Raw genomic sequence first — 20,882 nt, 5'->3', positions numbered from 1 at the left:
ACATGTGCACAAAGACATACAAAAATATTTAGTGTGTTATTATTTCTAATACCTCAAACCACCTAAATATCTATTAATAGAAGGCTAGTAAGTAAAGGATAGACTATTTTGCAATAGAATAATCAGCCATTAAAAACATAAGACAAAGTTGGCATAGTTACTCTCTAATGTTATGTAACAATTTTAAAGACAAATTTGAAATTATATAAACGAGGTGAAAACAGTATATATGATACGTGATATGCTAGCATTCACTGACTAAAATACAAATGCTTGCAAATGCATAGGATATCTGGAAGAATACACAAGAAACTACTAATGGTGGCCACTTCTGGATAAGGAAGCCGGGAAATTAAGGGACGGAGGTGGAAGGTTATTTTTCATGGCATATACTTTTGTACCTTTTGAAAGATATAACCAAATGCATGTCTTGCCTGTTAGGTTTTTAATTTCTAAAAAGCAGTAGCTAAGGCTGTTCTTCTATGTTCTGTCCTTAATATACCCTTGTGACTCTCTTGAGATGATGTCAATGAAGTAATTTTCTCCTCATAACATGAGGCATTCCCCTTACCAATTGTGCCTTCCTTCCACCGATTATATACAACCTCTTAATACAGTTAGAATACCCAGAACAGGGATGATGGATTAACCTAAACACCTGGACTATAGTGAAAAGAATTTATATCTCAGAGAAACTCCAGGCTGACGTACCCAAGTTCAAACTTGACCACATGTAATAAAGAAAAAAAATCTACTAACATCATCTCTGACTTAGTTTCCCCCACAAATCTTTACACACACCTAACCTTCCAATATAGGAAAATAGCTTTTCAGTGCACTATTTTCATTGAGGGAATAAATATATTCCTCTTCCTGCCATCCCACTCCATGCCTCCAAGCTCCCAAAAGTCTATTCCACAGTCACTTTTGAAGACAAGGTTCTTCTTACTTCCTTTTCTTCTAGTAATGGAAGATCCCAGAACCCTGTCAATTTAAACAAGATCTCCGTATAAAGCATTCAAACCTGTACCCAATCTCTTCTCCCATGGGATGGGCCCACATTGACACATATGAATTCCTGGTACTAACAAAATTTCTGAATACTGTGCCTATGGTTAAAAGATAAATGAGATGGCAATAAATTCATAAGAGAGATTAATGTGCTATGTACTGGTAGCACCAGCTGTCCTATTAATGATTTGGCTGGATAGAAGAATGAATAGTCAAAGTTGTAAAATCTAGAATGAGAAGGATTTCTTATACATAATCATTAATAACACCTCCCAAAGTACTGGCTTATAATAAATATGATATTGCCACCAGGCAGGTATGGAAATAGGCAAAAAATAAGAATACTCAAACAATTTAACTAAAGTAGGAAAAGCAGAATATCTTTAAAACTGTCCTCTGTACTTTGAACAATAAAACAGACATTTTCTTAATAAATATTTCCTAAGCACCTAATATGTATGAGGCTATTATGAGTGCCAAACATCTGCAATGGGGAAAGAGTATCTTATAGACTAGTCTAACTGGGAATAATGAGGGGAAAAAAGATTCAGGCCCATTTCACAATACCATCACCAAAAGCTCCTTCTCCAGCCCAAATAAGTTTATTTAATATTCTTTGCAGGTACTTTGTAGTACAGCAGTACTACAGAGCAACTTGATTTTCTGCTTAGGAATCAAGTGCTACTGAGTTTCTGGGACCAGTGGAATGACCACAAAAAGGATTGCTGATTTTTTGTCTAAAATCAATAAAAAACAAAACTACCTAGTTCATTGTCTTCATTTTAAATACTAATATCTTAGCAACAAAGAACATTTCCCAGAATTTGGGAACTAGACAGATTTAGTTGCAAGAAAAACAACATTTTTCCTATTTTTTCCTCTTTTACTGAATATGAATAAAAAGTTCGTAAGAGACCAATATAAGAGAATCGATCAAAGGTAAAATGAAAAGATAATGGATTTTAGAGTCTGAGATCTCCCTGGTTTCAATTTTTATGACTGCAAGTTAAGTCACTTAACCACTCTGACCCTTAGTCTCCTCAGGGATATTATCTCAGAAGTTTGTAGACGGATTAAACATGATTTCATATTAAACACTTACCATTAAATGTGGAGCCTTAAAGGTGCTCAACAAACATAAGCAACATTGTTAAAATAAATATTAGAACTTCCACTTCTGGTTTCAACAGAATACTCTACACAGCCATAAAACTGGATGAATACATAAGGCTCTCTCATTGAGGCAGTAAATTCCCACCTGTGGCACAGTGAGCTAGAATCTAAGCAGTACAGGAAGGTCCCACTGAGCTGAGATTAGATCAAATTTGGGGGCAGGTAAAAGAGCTAGAAATCTTGGGTCAGAGTCCAAGAGTGGAAATGTACACTGGTCGGGTGGGGCAGGAAAGGACAGAAGTCTATATGGAGGTCACCTACGGATGAGTTCTTGGCTGAGGGTTAGGTTGCACACACAGAGAGTAACACTCTTCAGGGAATGGGTGCTAGGGAATCAAGAGTACCACAGAGGTAACTCAAGTCCAGCCAACAGTGCTAGAGGACTCTGGACTTCTTGTCAAAGTAGACATCCAGCTGATTCAATATCATGTGTCTTGAAGACTTCTTTTAGATCTGTCCTAATGAGGGGTGAGGGAAGGCTACCATGACCTAGCATAGGGTATGGAGCCCAAATGGGATAAGGCAGTGGCGGCAGCAGTGGTTGTACGTAAGTAAATGATCAAATAATAAAAATTTTTTTTAAGATTTTATTTATTTATTTGACAGAGACAGAGAAAGGGCACAAGCAGGCAGAGGGAGAGAGAGAAGCAGGCTCCTCACCAAGCAAGGAGCCTGATGCAGGACTCGATCCCAGGACCCCAGGATCATGACCTGAGCCGAAGACAGCCACTTAACCAAGTGAGCCACCCAGGTGTCCCTCAAATAAGTATTTTTAGGATAATGAGAATCAGATTCATCGGAGACAGAAGTTAAAAATATGCAAAGGGATGGGACACCTGGGTGGCTCAGTGGGTTAAAGCCTCTGCCTTCGGCTCAGGTCATGATCCCAGGGTCCTGGGATTGAGCTCCGCATCGGGCTCTCTGGTCAGCCGGGAGCCTGTTTCCTTTCCTCTCTCTCTGCCTGCCTCTCTGTCTACTTGTGATCTCTGTCTGCAAATAAATAAATAAATAATCTTAAAAAAATATCTATCTATCTATATATACATATGCGCAAAGGGAGAAAACAAGAGAGAAGGCTGTGGCATTGGACTAGACTAGAGAGATTACTGCAAATGCATGATTTTCAGTACTTCTTTCAATATGTATCTAAAGACATCTATAAATTACAGATCCACTGAGATGGCCTGGAATTAGTGACATACCAATAGCAATAAGCATACCTAGTATTTTATTTCTTAATACTACTGAAAAGGAACAAGGCTCCCTGAAGAAATGACTGATTTCAGGTCTGGGACAAGAGAAAGTTCAAGATGTGCCCTAAACATCTTGTGACAGACCAAGAAGTATTCAAAAAATGATGGGGACGTGAAAAGAACAAAGAAGACAGCTTGAATGGCCTCCCACTGGTCAAATACAGAACTATTTGAACATAAGAATGGGATTCCATGAACATATACTGAGATAAATAAATGAATAAAATGAATGTTTAATAAGAAACAGGACATTAAATATCTTAGAGTACCTCCCCACAAAATACTTATTGACTACAAAGAGTAAAAGAGTAACTTCACAGCAGAGAAGAGTTGTCGACACTCCTTTAATCAAGCGATCAAAATTAATATCACCAGTTATCAAACAAATCAAAATCACATGCTACTTGACAGGGTAAAATGAAAATGAGAATATGTGATTTCTGTGATATTTCTGTGAAAGATGCAACCGAACTCCAACATAAAGTGGGCTAGACAAACCTAAATGGACATTAAAAAAACAACTGCCTTGTAATCTTCAAAAGTATCAAGATCATGAAAGTTAAAAAACAAAACAAAACAAAAAAAAACCCACACCAAAACAACAACAAAAAACTCCGAGAAAACATTCCAGATCAAAGATCAAAAGATATGACATTCAAATACATGTGCTGAAAATGGATCTTTTTGCTACAAAAGACATTAGTGGAACAAGTGGGTCTTAGATTCCTCGTCTGTACATCGTGATGTTAAACTAAAATCTATTGCAAACATCAATAGAGAACTCAAAGAAGTTTTTATAAAGACAAACAAAAAACTAAATCTAACAGTATTTCAAAATATAAAAAGACCTCCACTGGTATTCTAACCATGCTTATAAAGGAAGACTACCATAGACGCTTACAGGCCTTAACCAAAACTGGTCTTATTAATTTTTTTTTCTTTTAGATTTTATTTATTTATTTGTCAGAGAGAAAGAGAGTACAGGCAGGCAGAGTGGCAGACAGAGCCAGAGGGAGAAGCAGGCTCCCTGTGGAGCAAGGAGCCCCCAATGTGGGACTCAGTCCCAGGATGCTGGGATCATGACCTGAGCCGAAGGCAGCTGCTCAACCAACTGAGCCACGCAGGCATCCCGATCTTATTAAATTTAAGTCTTATAGAAAAAAGTGTTAAGGAAAAGAAATGGTACATAATGCCTCTATAAATAGTACAACCACGCAGTGGAATATTACCTAGCTATACCAACTGATATGGACAGAAGTCGAGACTTTGTTAAACACAGAAAGGAAAATTCAGCCCAGAATATATAACACATACTCCCTTTGGTATGTATGTTTGTATATATGTATAAGATAGCCATATATATGGGACTGACTATGCATTAAAAATTTCTGGAAAGATACATAAGAAACTGTTGACAATGACTAGTTCTGTGAAAAGGAGTAGATGGTTTTAAAGAAAACAGGGCACCTTCCTCTCCATCTTCTGCCCTCAATTCTCAACATTTAAAAAAAAAGAAATCACCAGCTAGAAAACTATCAAGAAAAGCAAAGAAATGATTATTTTAACAGTCAGGGCAGCAGTTAAATACAGGGCAGGAGGAAAACATACTGTGGTTTTCTGGAATGCTGATGATGTTCTATTTCTTTTTCTTTTCTTTCTTTTTTTTTTTTTAAAGATTATTTATTTATTTATTTGACAGACAGAGATCACAAGTAGGCAGAGAGGCAGGCAGAGAGAGAGAGAGGGGGAAGAAGGCTCCCTGGTGAGCAGAGAGCCTAATGTTGGGCTCCATCCCAGGGCCCTGAGATCATGACCTATGCCAAAGGCAGAGGTTTAACTCACTGAGCCACCCAGGTGCCCCTGATGTTCTGTATCTTGACCTGGAAAATAATTACATGAATATTTGTTTCATGATTATTTAATAAGCCATATATATTTGTGCAGACTTTCTTAATATGTACATATTTCATAATTTTAAAACAAAAACATAAAAGTTTCAGGAAAAAAAGTAAAATCAAGAGCCTTTTAGAAAGAAAACTACAGTATTTTACCTGCAAGAGTATGTAGGTTCTCCTACTTTAAAAACACGACCACAAAGATGAGAAGGTTTGTTTGCTTGTTCAAGTTTTGGAAATCCAAATGCAGGATCTTCACCACAAAGGTACCATTCCATTGGTCCCAACAAAACATGCTGTGCCAGCATGTCCTCCTTCTGTGGAAAAGGGTTGGGACCCCTGCAGTAGATTTTGGGTACATAGTGGGCTAAATGCTGGTAAACTTCTCTAGTGAGGTCAGTTGCTTGCAGCCATTTCTTTAAAAAAAAAAAAAAAAAAAAAAGAAAAATTAGGTTTAAACAATGTCAAACTGCTAATGGGGATAAACCTACTACATATTCCTTTAGTACAAAAACAGTGATTAAGATAATCACATAAATTATTTTATTGACTTAATTCATAACCAGGTTTTCTTTCCAAAAAGGGTAAAATTCATTTAGAACTTTACTAAAATGCCACCATTTAAGAATTCTACTTTACTTACAGTAAAATGATCCCTCTCCTCAAAATTACTCTTGAAGCAATCTTCTATAGGCAGTTATAGGAAAATGACCACAACAAATCATCATGTAAGACACAAACCATTATGCCCATCTGACTTCCATTCTAACCCTTTGCTCAAATGAAATACTGATTGTAATTTGGGTTCTCATGTCAGTTTGCTAACAGGAAGAGTAGGCAATGAAAATGAACTGCCTTATACTATGCCTACTTACACTTCTCATTGATTAATAAATGATATACCAGTCTCTTATGAATAGGAATCTACAAGGGACTTTGTTCTATCAATTATGCCTTCTTTCCCTGATTAACCACTCTGTAAACCCTTTCCCCTTTGCTCTTCCTGCTCAAAAACAAAAGCTACTTTTCTGCCCCAAACTCTGATGTCCAACTACCTGTGATAATTAATCTCCTTTCAACTGAACTAGAGCTGAGTTTAATAAGATGACTTTTGGAAAGCCCCTAGGGATGGATACCTGGTTGCCAGGGGAACATAGCATGTGATAAGAAGGTTGGAAATAATAGCCTCCACCCCCAACCTCAGGGAGGGGAGAGGTGCTCCCAGTTGAGCTAATCATTAACGGCCACTGATTTACTAATTATGCTTACATAATGAAGCTTCCATAAAAATTTCTATGCTGCGGTTCAAAGAGCTTCTGGAATGGTGAACCCAGAAGGGCTGGTGCACCCAGATTCAGCATGGAAGCTCTGCACCCCTTCCCACATACGCTGCTCTATGCATCTCTTCTATCTGCTGTTTGTGAGTTGTATCATTTTACAATAAACCAGTAATTTATTAAATAAACCTTCTGTGAGCCAATCTAGCAAATTATTGAACCCGAAGAGGGGGTCATGGGAACCCTCAATTTGTAGCCAAGTCAGACAGAAGTTCTATGTAACCTGAGGACCCACTGTTTGTGACTGGCATCTTAAGTGGTGAGGGGGGTCAGTCTTGTGGGACCGTGCCTTTAATCTATGGGATCTGATTCTAATTCCAGGTGTATGGTGTCAGAATTGTAGGACACCCACTTGGCGTCTGTAGGGAATTAGAGAACTTAGTATGGGGAAAAAACTCACACATTCAGTGGCCACAGGTATTGTTAAGTGTAGAGAGAAATAGAAGAAAGTTTCTCTTGATTCAAACACCAACTCAACAGGTCTAAAATTGAACTTAAGATCTCCATTACCCCTTCTCAAAAACCTATTGCCTCCACTTCCCTATTTTAGAAATATTTTAGAAATATTTTTTTTTAAAGATTTTATTTATTAATTTGACAGAGAGAAATCACAAGTAGACAGAGAGGCAGCCAGAGAGAGAGAGAGAGGGAAGCAGGCTCTCCGCTGAGCAGAGAGCCCGATGCGGGACTCGATCCCAGGACTCTGAGATCATGACCTGAGCCGAAGGCAGCGGCTTAACCCACTGAGCCACCCAGGCGCCCCTAGAAATATATTTTTTTTAAGATTTTATTTATTTATTTGACAGACAGAGATCACAAGTAGGCAGAGAGAGAGAGAGGAGGAAGCAGGCTTCCTGCTGAGCAGAGAGCCCGATGCGGGACTCGATCCCAGGACCCTGAGATCATGACCTGAGCTGAAGGCAGAGGCTTAACCCACTGAGCCACCTAGGCACCCCACCACTTCCCTATTTTAGATACAAGCATCTACCTAAGTAACCACACCAACATAAAGTGGGCCAGAAAAACCTGAAAATCTTCCTTCATCCCCGTTAGTCTTGCCCTTGTACAGCCCATTTTCCAACCTCACTACCAGAGTGATTCTTGCAAAACGTCAATCTGATCATGTCATTCCACTTCCCCTTGCATTTAGGATCAAGTGAAGTCCCCAACAGGATCTATAAGGTCCTCTGCCTCTGTCATACTTGTCTCCTCCACCTGAGTAGTGCTCTTCTCTCTGCTTTACAGGTTATTTTCTACTCATTCTTCAGAACTCCATGTTTCACATTCTCTAAGATGCCTGCTCAGCCCATTCCTCATTCCTATCACCCATTCCCAATTCCCCTAGGTCTAAAATAGAACCCAGCGTCAGTGGGGATTTAGTAAAATCTTTTACCAGAGTGACTATAAACATGTTTATACTACTTACTATCATACGTACTGATACTACAGAAAGATGCTACTTGTGGCTTTAATGAAAGCAGAGATAATAGAGCCAGGCCTGCAATCTCTAAAAACCAAACCAATAAGCCCTAGATAAGGCATCCTTCAAACCGCCTTCTTTCCTTTCCATTTTTACTTCCTTCTATCTAAGTCTCTTCCCTGTATTGTCATCGATCCCCATCAATTCTGTCTATATGTTTATTTATCCCCCATACTGCTTTGTGTATTTGCCACTTATTTTGGCTCTAAACCAGGCAAAAATTTAAAATCAGAACACATGAAAGGACTCACTTCTACAAAGATGCAGTTAATAGAGCTGCTAACTCACATGTCCCATGTTTACCTATGGATTACAATCAAAGTTTACATTACATCCTTGTTAAAAGAGTTTACATTTTAGTAATGTCTAACACCATAAGACAACAGTATAAGGTCTTCATTTTAACTCTTACTTGTACAGTCTTTACCCACTTCCTTCCTTCTAAAAATAACTATATAGAGAGAGAAATTTTAAATATTTCTGAGGTGGTATATATTAACTTTCTAGTCAACTTCATATTTTCATGTGTACTAAAAATGTAAAAATTTTGTTTGTAAATTAAAGGACTGAATTGAAGCTTCTTAGGGAGCACAGTGAAAAAAGTTTTTATCCTGAAGAGAAACTATCTTTTTCAAATGTTACTAATTTAGTTGTTTGCTTTATTCAAGGAGAAAGACTAAACTACTCTTAAAAGCACTTCTTGGGAGATAACCCCACAGGATTAAGGATTACCGCTCTTTAGAGAAGTGACTTGCAATCAAAATTATACACACACACACACAATTCAGCAATTATAAAAGGATGAGTTTAAAAAAAAAGTAGTCAATAGTATAAGGCAAAGAGTCATCAATCAATAAGCAACCTAAAATCTAATTCTCTGGGCTAAAAAATACCTTTTGGCCATATCTAAGGATAAATGCCCAGTTTTTCACCCATTGTCAGAAACCCTATTTCAAAATCTGAATGAAGATAGTAAAATTATCCTAAGTAACTTTCTGGATAAAAAGCTTTAAGATTCAAAGAATTCACTCCTATGTTGCTAGAAAGTTACACTTCAGGCAATGTTAATTTACAGCACATTTAAAGGTTTTATTTTAACAACAATTTTTTTTTTTATAGTTTATGTTCCCATTTTCTTAAAACCACTTTTGCAGCATTTTCATCCAGGGAGAATAAAAGGTGATGATTTCTAAAAGAAATTATATGTTTTGTGGCTCCAACAACACTGACAGGTCAAATCTGTTCATAATTTTTTTTTTTTTAAAGTAGACTCCATGCCCAACATGGGGCTTGAACTCATGACCCTGAGATTAAGAGTTGTATGCTCTACCAAAGGAGCCAGCAAGGCACACCCTGTTCATAGATTCCTTAAACAAAAAATTCAGAAACTAATACCAACTTCTGGTTAAGAAAAAAAATCAGCACTCTTATATGAAATATTTTTTATATTATAATATTAACTACATGTTGTTATATATTTATACTATATCATCACTGTTAATACTTGTATATTGTTATATATAAAATAATATATTACTATATATAATATCTGCTGATAATATATCACATATTAGTAAAGCATTTCAGTCTGAATACTGTTTGTAATATATTATTATAAATTACTAAGAAGATACAAATATCTGGTTTAAAAAACACAGGCATATGCTTCAAATTTAAAGTCACCTAACAGATTTGAGATCTGAAATGGGCATTTCAAACTTCTTTAAATTTAAACAACATAAAAAGCAAAGTACCGGGACGCCTGGGTGGCTCAGTTGGTTAAGCGACTGCCTTCGGCTCAGGTCATGATCCCAGCCTCCTGGGATCTAGTCCCACATCGGGCTCCTTGCTCAGCAGGAAGCCTGCTTCTCCCTCTGCCTCTGCCTGCCATTCTGTCTGCCTGTGCTCGCTCTCTCTCCCTCTCTCTCTCTGACAAATAAATAAAATCTTTAAAAAAAAAAAAAAAAGCAAAGTACCTTTACATGAGAATTCTATACTAGAAATACTGAATTAGTGACTGGCAACAGTATAGATTAAAAAAAAAAAATTGTAAAGAAAAACTGAGCAGGAGGTAAAAATTTTTTGGCCACCTTTCACAATAATAGCTCGTATTTCTCAAAAGAATAAAATCAAAAGCCTTTCCTCTCCTCACTAACATAAGCTAACAGTAACTGTTTCTTCAACAGGAAAAACTATTGATTTCTAACTTGGTTGCATGTTAGTATTTCAGACACTTGTGGCTGTCACACCAATGTGCACAACAAAGTAATAAGCACTATCTTATTAGAAGTCCTCCATAACGGAACTAAAGAAACTTGTCAACTCATTCCACTAAAGTAAACATGTTATGACAATGTTTCCAGGAGCTTTCCTTTTTTGAATGCTAAATTTAAGCCTTGGGATAGAGAGCAAGTACTATAAACACAAAAATGAAAGAATCCCTAGAGGTTAGCCTTTTATTACAGTATCTAATTATTATTCTATACCCAATTAAAACTGTATCCTTCAACCACATTTGATTTGTTTTCAAACAAGAACCACCAATATGTAAGTTAATTACAAAACAATAATCACTAGTGCTGAAATGAAAATTTTAAGATTAGAAAAATTTTAAATCATATTGAGTTCCAGAAATGAAGCATTCACAAATCAAAATAATACAGAAACTCAGTAATAAAAGAAAAAAAATCGAATTTAAAAAATAAGCAAAAGACCTGAATTGACACTTCTTAAGATGTATAGTCAGTAAGATCATGAAAGATGTTCAGCATCAACAGTCATGAGGGAAATACAAATCAAAACTACAATGAGATACCACTTTACATTCAACAGAATGGCTATAATCAAAAAGATAATAGGGTTGGAAAGGATACAGAGAAATTCAATAGAACCCTCGCATACTGCTGGTTAAAGTGTAAAAGGATGCAGTCACTCTGAACAACAGCTGAGTGGTTCCCCAAGACATTAAGCATAAAACTACCACAAAACCCAGCAATTCTATGCCTGGGTATATATATGCCCAAGAGAAATTAAAACGTATGTTCCCATAAAAACAAACACAAATGTTCACAGCAGCATAATTCCTAATATCCAAAAAGTGTTAACAACCCAAATGTCCATCAACTGATGAATGGATAAATAAAATACAGTATAGTCATATAATGAACTATCATTTGGCAATAAAAAGGAATGAGTATTGATATATGCTACAAGGATGAACCTTGTAAACATCTGTTAAGTGAAAGAAGTAAAAAAGACAACATACTGTTATGCTTCCATCTATATGAAATTTCCAGAACAGGGGTGCCTGAGTGCCTCAGTGGGTTAAACCTCTGCCTTTGGCTCAGGTCGTGACCCTGGGATCGAGATCCACATCGGGCTCTCTGCTCAGCAGGGAGCCTGCCCCCCCCAGCCTAATTGTGATTTCTGTCAAATAAATAAATAAAATCTTAAAAGAAAAAAGAAAGAAAAAGAAATTTCCAGAATAAGCAAATTGATGGCGGCAGAAAATAGATACGCAGTTTAGTTGGGAGTTTAAAGGAAAACAGAAGTGACTACTGATAGGTATAGGATTTCTTTTTTGGGATGATGAAATGTTCTAAAATTGTAGTGAGCGTCGCACAACTGTGAATATACTAAAAACACACTAAACTGAATTTATATATCTGAATTATGTATAAAACTGTCAAAATTTAAAAGCAAAAAGTATCCAATACAGACATAAAACTCAACATAAAACTTCTATAATGAATATGTATTTTAGGTTTGGGGAAAAACAATATAGGTACTTCTTAAGTCACAATCATCCACTAGAACACATGATAATAAAATCTGTGCAGTAAAAAATGTAGATAGACTCAAGAAGCGCTGGGAAAGTCATATTGTTGTGCAATCAAGTCTACCAAGAAAAGGAGAAAACTGAGAAAAGAGGGCCACTGTAAGATAATTGATAAAGCTTACAACTATCGCAGAGAGCGCGTAAAGGCTTTTATTTGTGAGGATGCTTGTCAGAATATACAAAATCACAAAAATCCTTCCTCCTTATAATAGAAATTTAAAAAGCAGTGTGTAAATAAAGTGTGGGAAAAGCTTATTAAGTAATTTTAAGTGGATGTGATCCCACAAATTACCAGTAACAAAGGTCTAAAGGCTGCAATTACTGCTGTTTACTCTAAAATTTACTTTTAACTTGAGAAAACTTTATTAATTCATTTCAATTTGTGATATAGAGCTGTGCTACAGCCCAAGCTGAAAGAACAGCTTGTAAGTGTTATGTCATTTTAACTAAATACAGACAATTTCTCACAAAGTAAGGGCAGGTTATACAGCTAGAAGAGCCTTGTATTTTAATATTAGTGTGCATCTTCTTTAAGGACTTCTGTTGGTCTTTAGACTAAATATTTTTTCATATTATTGTTCAGAAAGCCATTCAAAAGTAAACAGAACAAAAGTAAAATGTGGCTCAGACTGTGATCTTCACAAACTCAAATTAATAAATTTTTATTGCTTTTCCCTTAATTTCTCCCTCTGCATCTGCCTGAGAATTTCCCTGCACAAGAATTATTACACTGCCCTCTAACACCGTTTATAACTTGTCTTCGCAGGAACTTCAACAAGTTGGTGAAACTCCCAATCACTTGATAGCTTGCACTTTCAGAACTGCAAAAATGAAGCACACAGCCTGTATCGCTGGGCCAACACACACATAATTTGGTGGGTGTAAAAACAACACTCTGAGGTAGACAACAGATTAAAATATCAACATGGATACTAACACAGTGACACATTGGGAATAGCTGTTATTCTGACCATTTTACTGTTTACTTGTAACACTTTTTCTTTTTTCATATCTCATAGATAAGGGACGAAAACCCTCAGGTTGCTGCGATATTAAGTAGGAAGTAAATGAAAACAGACCTACACTAAACAAGGTGGTTTCAAAATAATAAAATGCAAGAGTCATCATTCAACAACATATTAAACTCGTCACCTCTACTCCTGTCAACTGCTTCCACTCTGCCTCTAGTGTCTTCATCAAGTCACACAAATAACTCCTCACTGACCAACAGCTCCAAAGGGCCCCACTAAAATTTTGTTCCTAACATTAGAGTTGTTGACAAGTGTTCAAAGGTCCCTCCCTCCCCAGAAACTAAGCTTCTTAAATCAGAGACCTTAGAGGTGAGGCCTAGGTTGTTTTGGTCCTTATAGACATCCTGAACTATTTGTTCTAATGGTGTTCCCTGTCCTTCTTGAGCAAAAATGCCATCAAGTTTATTAAAGTAATCATTTTACAACTCTGCTACTTACAAGAGCATATTCATAATACACTTTCGTTACAATACTGGGTTTGAATGTTTAAGTTTGGGATTTAACTGCACCCACTAGGCTGTGACCAAAACTCACTTTATTGGCTTCTATTTGTTGAAAGCTGCTCTCTCAAAGTTACATAACAATTCTTTCCACCCGACTAACCCCAACTCCCTAAAAATTATTTTTTTTACTCTCCCAGCCTCCACTATTGCTTTCTCACACTCAGTAAACACGCCCAGACACTACTTTCCGCACATTCATCAACGCTGTCGACTGACCAAACCGGGGCAAAATGCACTGAACAGGGGATGAAGGGAAAACAGCGCCGTTTGCATCCTCTGGTGCCCAGGGCAATCCCAGAACAAAGTAGGAACCCGGTTCGGGTAGCATGTTTCGGTGGAGGAGGCAATGCTCCGCTAATCTGCGGAAAAGGAATTAGGCAGATGAAGTAGGACGATTATACCCCCAAACCAGGAAGCGTCTCCCCTTCCCTCTTCCAGGAGCTAGCAAAAAAGGCAAATGCCCTCGTGCTGGGGACCTAATGAGAGCCTGGGGGCAAAAGAGGAATAGTGGAGGAGCTGTCGGTCTCCTAGGCAGAAAGGGAAGCGCAAAGGTGGCTGGCGCCCAGCACGGCTCTGCCGCCTATTAGAAGATAAAAGAAGGAAGAAGCGGGGCAGGCACAGTGGCCTCCCTGGGCCGTTACCCACAAGGCGAGGACAGAGAGCCCGGCGAGGTCGTAGCCCCAAGTCAGGGCAGGGCTGCTCCAAGATTTACAGGAGTCGGTTCCTCCCCCGGGACGCGGCCTGCGAGGGCCGAAAGTCCCCGCTCGGGTCCCGGCACTCACCCCTGCAATCTCCTCAGCCGAACATTCCAGCAAACTCCGGTCGATGGCCTGCACCTCGGGCTCCAGCTCCGACGCCATCTTCCCTCCTCCTCCTCACCAGCGCTGACGCCGCGACCGCCGTCCCGAGGGCCGCGGCCTCGCCACAGCCCTGGCTGCCGAGACTGCCACCCGTGCCCCAGGCAGTCAGTCCGGAGTCGTCCAGGCGGCCGCGGGTGGGGAAGAAGAAGAGTAGTCTGAGGTAAACTGGACAGAAGGAAAAGCGGCCTCCTGCGCTCCCTCCGAGCTCGGCGCCCAAAAGTCAAGTCACTGCCTCGTCCTGGCCCCGGAGAAGGACACAGAGAACCCAGGACCTGGCACTCTCGCTAGCTTCTACCGCGTCCGGCACCGGGAAAGGGGCAACAACACCCAAAAGAGGAAGCAGAGCATTCTGGGAGCTGTAGTCCTCCGCCACACGGCAGGGAAGCGGGTGGAGCCCTTATAGGGTGCCCCACGAAGGCATTTTGGGAGTTGTAGTCCATCTTTTAACCAGAACATGGGCAAATGGCAGCTAAGCGGGCGGGGCTTTCCTGTACTACTAGGATCCTGGGAAGAGACTGGCGGAAAGAAGCCCTCATCTGGGAAGAAGCCGAAGAGCAAGACATTGTGGGAAGTGTAGTTTTATTCCCTCAGTCTATTTGTTCCTGTTTGTATCTGCAGATCCTAGAACGGTGCCTGGCACGTGGCAACCGCTCAAGTACTTTTCAAAGCCTGACATAGGTAGACAGATAATCGTGGAAAGAATGGAAGAATCCCATTCTATTCCCATAGTTCTATGGCCCTGTCATTCATCATGCCCTCATCTTTCAGACTGTAAGTGAGGTGGACATTACCCAGATTCTTTAAGGGTTTGAAACATACTTAAACACTAGGCAAAAAAATATTTCCAAGTAATTTAGTTATGACCACTTATCTCAAAGTTTATTATAAATGTTGCTGGAAAGGAAAAGTAGCCTGTAAGCCAAATCTATCAAGATTTACTCTTGATAGGGACATTTTATAAAAATAGATTAGGTACAATGTTAGGTTAGAGGTAATTAGGGTTTTGACTGGCAGTTAGGTGAATGGGTTTCTTAGAACAAGTCTTCAGTTCTTTTGGAGTTTATCAGAAAATTGCTTACACATTTTATCAAGCATGCTAGTTAATTCCGAGAAAGAGATTGTGAATTAAGGAGTGGAGGGATCTGACACACTCCAGGCCTGGGAAATGTTTTTGTTTTTATTGTTTTAATAATAATATTAACCAAGTATCTTTTTGTTTTTGCTTTTTTGATTAGGAAATAAAAATTACCTATAATCTCATAGATCAAATAAGTCTTGCTATTGCTTTTGAAAATAAAAGATTAGAAATTCAAACTTAATAGGAATATATTTTTAAATGTTTTATTTATTTATTTGAGACAGAGCAGGAAAAATCACATATCAGCAGGGGGGAGGGGCAGAAGGAGAAGAGGAAGCAGGCTCATCACTGAGCAGGGAGCCGGACTTGGGGCTCCATCCCAGGACTCCAAGATCATGACCTGAGCCAAGGCAGATGCTTAAATGATTGAGCCACCCAGGTGCCCTGGTAAGAATATTTTATTCATTTCTCTATTTATTTTTAAAGTAAGTGCTATGCCCAACATGGGGATTGAACTCACGACCCCAAGATCAAAAGTCCTATCTCCACCAACTGAGTCAGCCAGGTGCCCATGTAGAAATATTTTAAAAGAAAAAATGAGGGGTGCCTGGGTGACTCAGCTGGTTAATCGTCTGTCTTCGGCTTAGTTTATGATCCCAGCATCCTGGAATCAAGTCCTTCATTGGGATCCCTGCTCAGTGGGGAGTCGGCTTCTCCCTCCATTTCTCTGTGTCACCCTCTCCCGCTTGTATGTGCATGCTCTCTCTCTCTCTGTCTCAAATAAATAAGTAAAATCATTAAAAAGTTTTTAAAAAGAAAAATGAAAACTACTCCACTTACTCCCAGTCCCTCCTCCCCAAAGAAAATAATTTTTAATACTTTCTTATGACTTGGTCTAGAAAAAAAATACATATATCTAGATAGATATCTAGAATGAATAATCTTGAAATGTTGTTCTATATGTTACTTTCTTTTTTACCCAATTTTCTTGACTGTTACTCTACCTAGTCAGAGTCAAGCTGGAGGAAAACTGGGATTGTTACAACCTGGAAGCAAAGGTAATGTCTCTTTAAGGGTCCTAACATAGAATTAAAGCCATTTAAATAGATTATAAAGAAAATGTCTGCTGTTAACATTATTTCCTTCCTTCTATTACTTTTAGATTGATTTTAATATTTTTTCCAAATTCTTGAGTTGGGTGTTTGCTATTAATATTTCTCTTTGTTTCAATATATACATTTAAGGCAGTGGTTCTCAAAGTTAAGCATGCATCAGAATCACCTGGAGGTCTTGATAAAATACAGATTTCTAGATCCCACCTTCAAAATTTCTAATTCAATAGGTTTTGGGTGGAGACAGAAAATTGCATTTCTGTCAAGTTCCTGGGTCATCCTGCTGGCCTGGGACCAACTTTAGAACCAAAAGATTTATTAAGGCAATACATTTCTGTATCTACTGCTTTGACTGCATTACACACATTTTGGTATGTAGTGATTTCATTATCATCCATTGCTAAATTTTCTGATTTTATTATGATTTCTTCTTTGACCCATATAGTATAGGTTAAATTTTTCAAATATGTGTGGTATTGTTATTGTTTGTTACTGCTTTCTCATTGTATCATATTATGGGGAGAGAACATGGTCTATGTGATGTACATTCTGTAGTATAAAATGACTTTTGGTTTGCAGACTAGAGTATATGGCCAACAAATTCTTCAAAGCCATTATTTTTTCAAATATTACCTTCAAATGTTTCTTCAGATATTACCATTCTATTTTCTCCTTCTGGGACTTCTGTCTGACTCCTTTTTCTATTCTTTATTAATCTTTTTCATTCTTCCATATTTTGAAAAAAAATTTTATTTGCTTATTTGACAGACAGAGATCACAAGTAGGCAGAGAGGCAGGAAGAGAGAGAGGAGGGGAAGCAGGCTCCCTGCTGAGGAGAGAGTCCGATGCGATGCGGGGTTCAATCCCAGGACCCTGGGATCATGACCTGAGCTGAAGGCAGAGGCTTTAAACCACTGAGTCACCCAGGCGCCCCACATTCTTCCATACTTTTAACTGTCTGTGCTGCATTCTGGATATATCTTCTAGTATGCAAACTCTCTCGTCAGCTGTGTCTAATCTGATATTGAACAATCTGCTAAGTTATTTTCAGTGATTTCCTTTGTCATTCCTAGAAATTACATTTAATTCATTTCAAAGATTCTTGTTCTTCTTTCATAATGTCATGTTACTTAATGTATGGTTCTAAATATTTTTTATATCTCTCATACTTTTAAATAGGCATATTCAGTATTCATTAGATTGTTGTAGTTATGAAGATCTTGGGAATCTAATCTTACTGTGTGTGTTTATGTGTTAATCACCTTAATAATTGTTTCCTTTCCACTTTGTAATTGTGAATTTTGAGATCATCTTCATTAAACATTAGCCATGAGAAACTTGAGAGGCCTCTGTTGAGAGCATGTACTTTCAAAGTGGTTTTGCATTTGCCTCTGCAAAGCCAAGCATTCTAGAAGCATCATAAACTCAGGACTAGGCCCTCTGGGAGTCTCATATACATAGGGACCAATTTTTATGTCAGTTTCTTGTCTTGGGGTTCCCTAATAATACAAATTCAATTGTGTGACATTGTCCCTGTTTGTAAATTCTTAAGGGAGAATACTTTTTCCTTCTCAGAGTCAAGGTTAAAATCTTCCTTGTCATTTCCCTCTTCAGGTCAGTGTGTGTTTTTCTAGTCTATGTTTTCACTGATGTTACTTTCCTTTGAAAGCCGTGGCTTTATGTAGGGATCACAGTTTCAATTAGTGTTCCTTGGATCCAAGGTCTTGTCTTATGTTCCCATGTGGGCATTTAAAACATCTGATTAGACAGGACGTATTGAATACTCATAGGAGCAAAAGGTAGGGGGTAGGGAAGAGGCTAGGGAATGGCAACATCAAAACCTTGGAAGATGGGAAGCAAATGGATGAGAAATAACTGGCTTAGCAATTAGAGAATGCTGAAACCTAAGTTAGCAGCAGGAAAACCCAGAATCAAGTGAATTCATGTACAGAACTCTGAAAGACTTAGAAATTTGAAGCACTATGTTGCTCTGAGAGTGGGTGAAGATGATCTTAAAAGCAAGAATATTGTTTGAAAGTCTGTATGGGGACGCCGGGGTGGCTCAGTGGTTTAAGCCTCTGTTTTTGGATCAGGTCATGATCCCAGCATCCTGGAATTGAGCCCACATCAGGCTTTCTGCTCAGCAGGGAACCTGCTCCTACCCCCCCCCCAACCCCCACCCCACCACCTGCCTCTCTGCCTGCATGTGATCTCTGTCAAATAAATAAATAAAATCTTTTAAAAAAAATGTCTATATAGCAGGAAGTTAGATCACCTCATCTTCTACCCTGGAAGAAGACTGGAGGCTTTTCCTCTAGAGAGGCTGCTCCTGAGGTCTTTGGATTGTGAGACACCAGGCACAGCTAAGGACAGTAACACTGTACTAAATACTGGGGCATTAATTCAAAGTCTCTCCACTGAACAGACTTACTCCAGTGCATTTCCCCCCACTTGACTCTGAGAACATCAGTGACTGGCTTATAACTCCCAGGCAGGAGTTTGAGAAAGTCTTCTGCAGAGAAACTGACCAGCTCAAAAGAAAGAAAATCTACCAGAGGAGTGGAACCCTATATTAGACAGCTCAGGCAGCCATAACAAAATACTACCAACTGGGTGGCTTAAGTAACAGAAATTTATTTTCTCATAGTTTTGGACTTTCAGAATGTCAGGAACAAAGAGAGAATCCTAAAAATTTCCAGAAAGAGAAAACAAAAAGGCAACTGAATCAGAATCGCACTAACCTTTAAAATATTCAGAGTAAAAATTGAATAATAGGAATTCTAGAAAGAACAACAACAAAAATGGATGAGTATAAATTATCGAGAAAATTTTTCAAGGAAACTGCAAAAACTGAAATATATGAGATTCTAGACTGAATAAGCCCATCCAGTACACAGAACAATTGCTTTAAATATAGCAATGTTGGGGTGCCTGGCTAGCTCAGTTGGAAGAACATATGACTCTTGATCTTAGGGTTGTTGCTTCAAGCTCCATATTAGGTATAGAGATTACTTAAAAACAAGATATTTTTATTTAATAAATAAATGTAGCAACATCATGACAAATCATAAGGACCTTTTAGAACATCAGGAACAAAGAAGAAGTCTACCAACTTCCAGAAAGAGACAACACAAAGGCAACAGAATCAGAATGGAACCCATCTTTAAAATATGCATTTACGATCATATTTATTATATTTTTATACAACATTTCTAGGTATTTGTCTTGGAAGTGGTGGTTATTGAGGTGATAAAGTTTGTCATATTTTCAGAATTGCTAAAATGTGGGTTGAATGAAGGCAAGGACCCTGTTTTTATGCATGTATCCATGTTTCTAGAAGAGTGTTTGGAACATACTACATGCTCAATAAATATTTACCAGATGAATGAGTAAACCACAAATCCACATTGATCTTTTTAAAAGATCAATTTGTTTGTTTGTTTAATATATAGAAAGAAAATGTGCAAATCAGGGAGGAGCAAAGGGAGAGAGAGAAGGAGAGCAGACTCTTCACTGAGAACAGAGCCTGACATGGAGCTCAATCTCATGATCCTGAGATTATGACCTAAGCCAAAATCAATAGTCAGACACTCAACTGACTGAGTCACCCAGGTGCTCCTTCATGTTGTTTTTATTAAACCCCATAATGCTTCATTATTTTTCATAGCTACATAGTATTCCATGATATGAATGCATCATAATGTATTTAGCCTTACTGATAAACTCATTGGCTTTTTTCAGTGTTTCGTGTAATTAAAATAATGAAATTCCTTGTTCATATAGATTGGCAAACTCTTTTTAAGTATAGACAGGTCAGGGAGACATATGTGAGTTGGGGGTGCAGGTAAGAATTGAGTTGAGCCCTGGGGCGCCTGGGTGGCTCAGTGGGTTAAGCCGCTGCCTCCGGCTCAGGTCATGATCTCAGGGTCCTAGGATCGAGCCCTGCATCAGGCTCTTTGCTCAACGGCGAGCCTGCTTCTCTCTCTCTCTCTCTGCCTGCCTCTCTGCTGACTTGTGATCTTTCTCTTTCAAATAAATAAATAAAATCTTTAAAAAAAAAAAAAAAGAATTGAGTTGAGCCCTAAGTGAAAAGAATACTCATGTTAGGATCTGAGACGAGAGCATTCTAGACAAAGGATGTGGCAAATGCAAAGGCCCTGAGGCTAAAACAAACTTGAAATGAATCAAGAAAAATATGAAAGCTATGACTTTATTGCAGAAACTTTTCAGATGGGGTGCCTGGGTGGCTCAGTCGGTTGGGCGTCTGACTCTTGATTTCAGGTCAGGTCGTGATCTCAGGGTTATGGGGTC

At 38.4% G+C, this 20,882-nt stretch overlaps 1 protein-coding gene across 10 annotated transcripts in view; it reads right to left on the bottom strand.

Annotated features, from left to right (window-relative positions):
* Positions 1-14,743, bottom strand: part of UBR2 (ubiquitin protein ligase E3 component n-recognin 2) — a 131,776-nt gene extending 117,033 nt beyond the window's left edge. For 5 of the 10 annotated variants that reach the window (XM_032339985.1, XM_032339984.1, XM_032339988.1 and 2 more), the window contains exons 1-2: positions 14,304-14,740; positions 5,489-5,748 (exon numbers count right to left, since the gene is read on the bottom strand). In XM_032339985.1, the coding sequence (XP_032195876.1) occupies positions 5,489-5,748; positions 14,304-14,381 (338 nt within the window). In that variant the 5' untranslated portion in view covers positions 14,382-14,740. Of the gene's footprint in view, positions 1-5,488; positions 5,749-14,303 lie in introns of those variants that run through there. The other 5 variants (XM_032339992.1, XM_032339993.1, XM_032339991.1 and 2 more) reach the window with 4 other exon arrangements.
* Positions 14,744-20,882: the final 6,139 nt, after the last annotated feature.

Source organism: Mustela erminea, chromosome 4, assembly GCF_009829155.1.
Source record: "Mustela erminea isolate mMusErm1 chromosome 4, mMusErm1.Pri, whole genome shotgun sequence".
Taxonomy (NCBI): Eukaryota; Metazoa; Chordata; class Mammalia; order Carnivora; family Mustelidae; genus Mustela; species Mustela erminea.
Note: the sequence above shows the minus strand (reverse complement) of the source record. Positions and strands in the feature narration are given on the sequence as shown.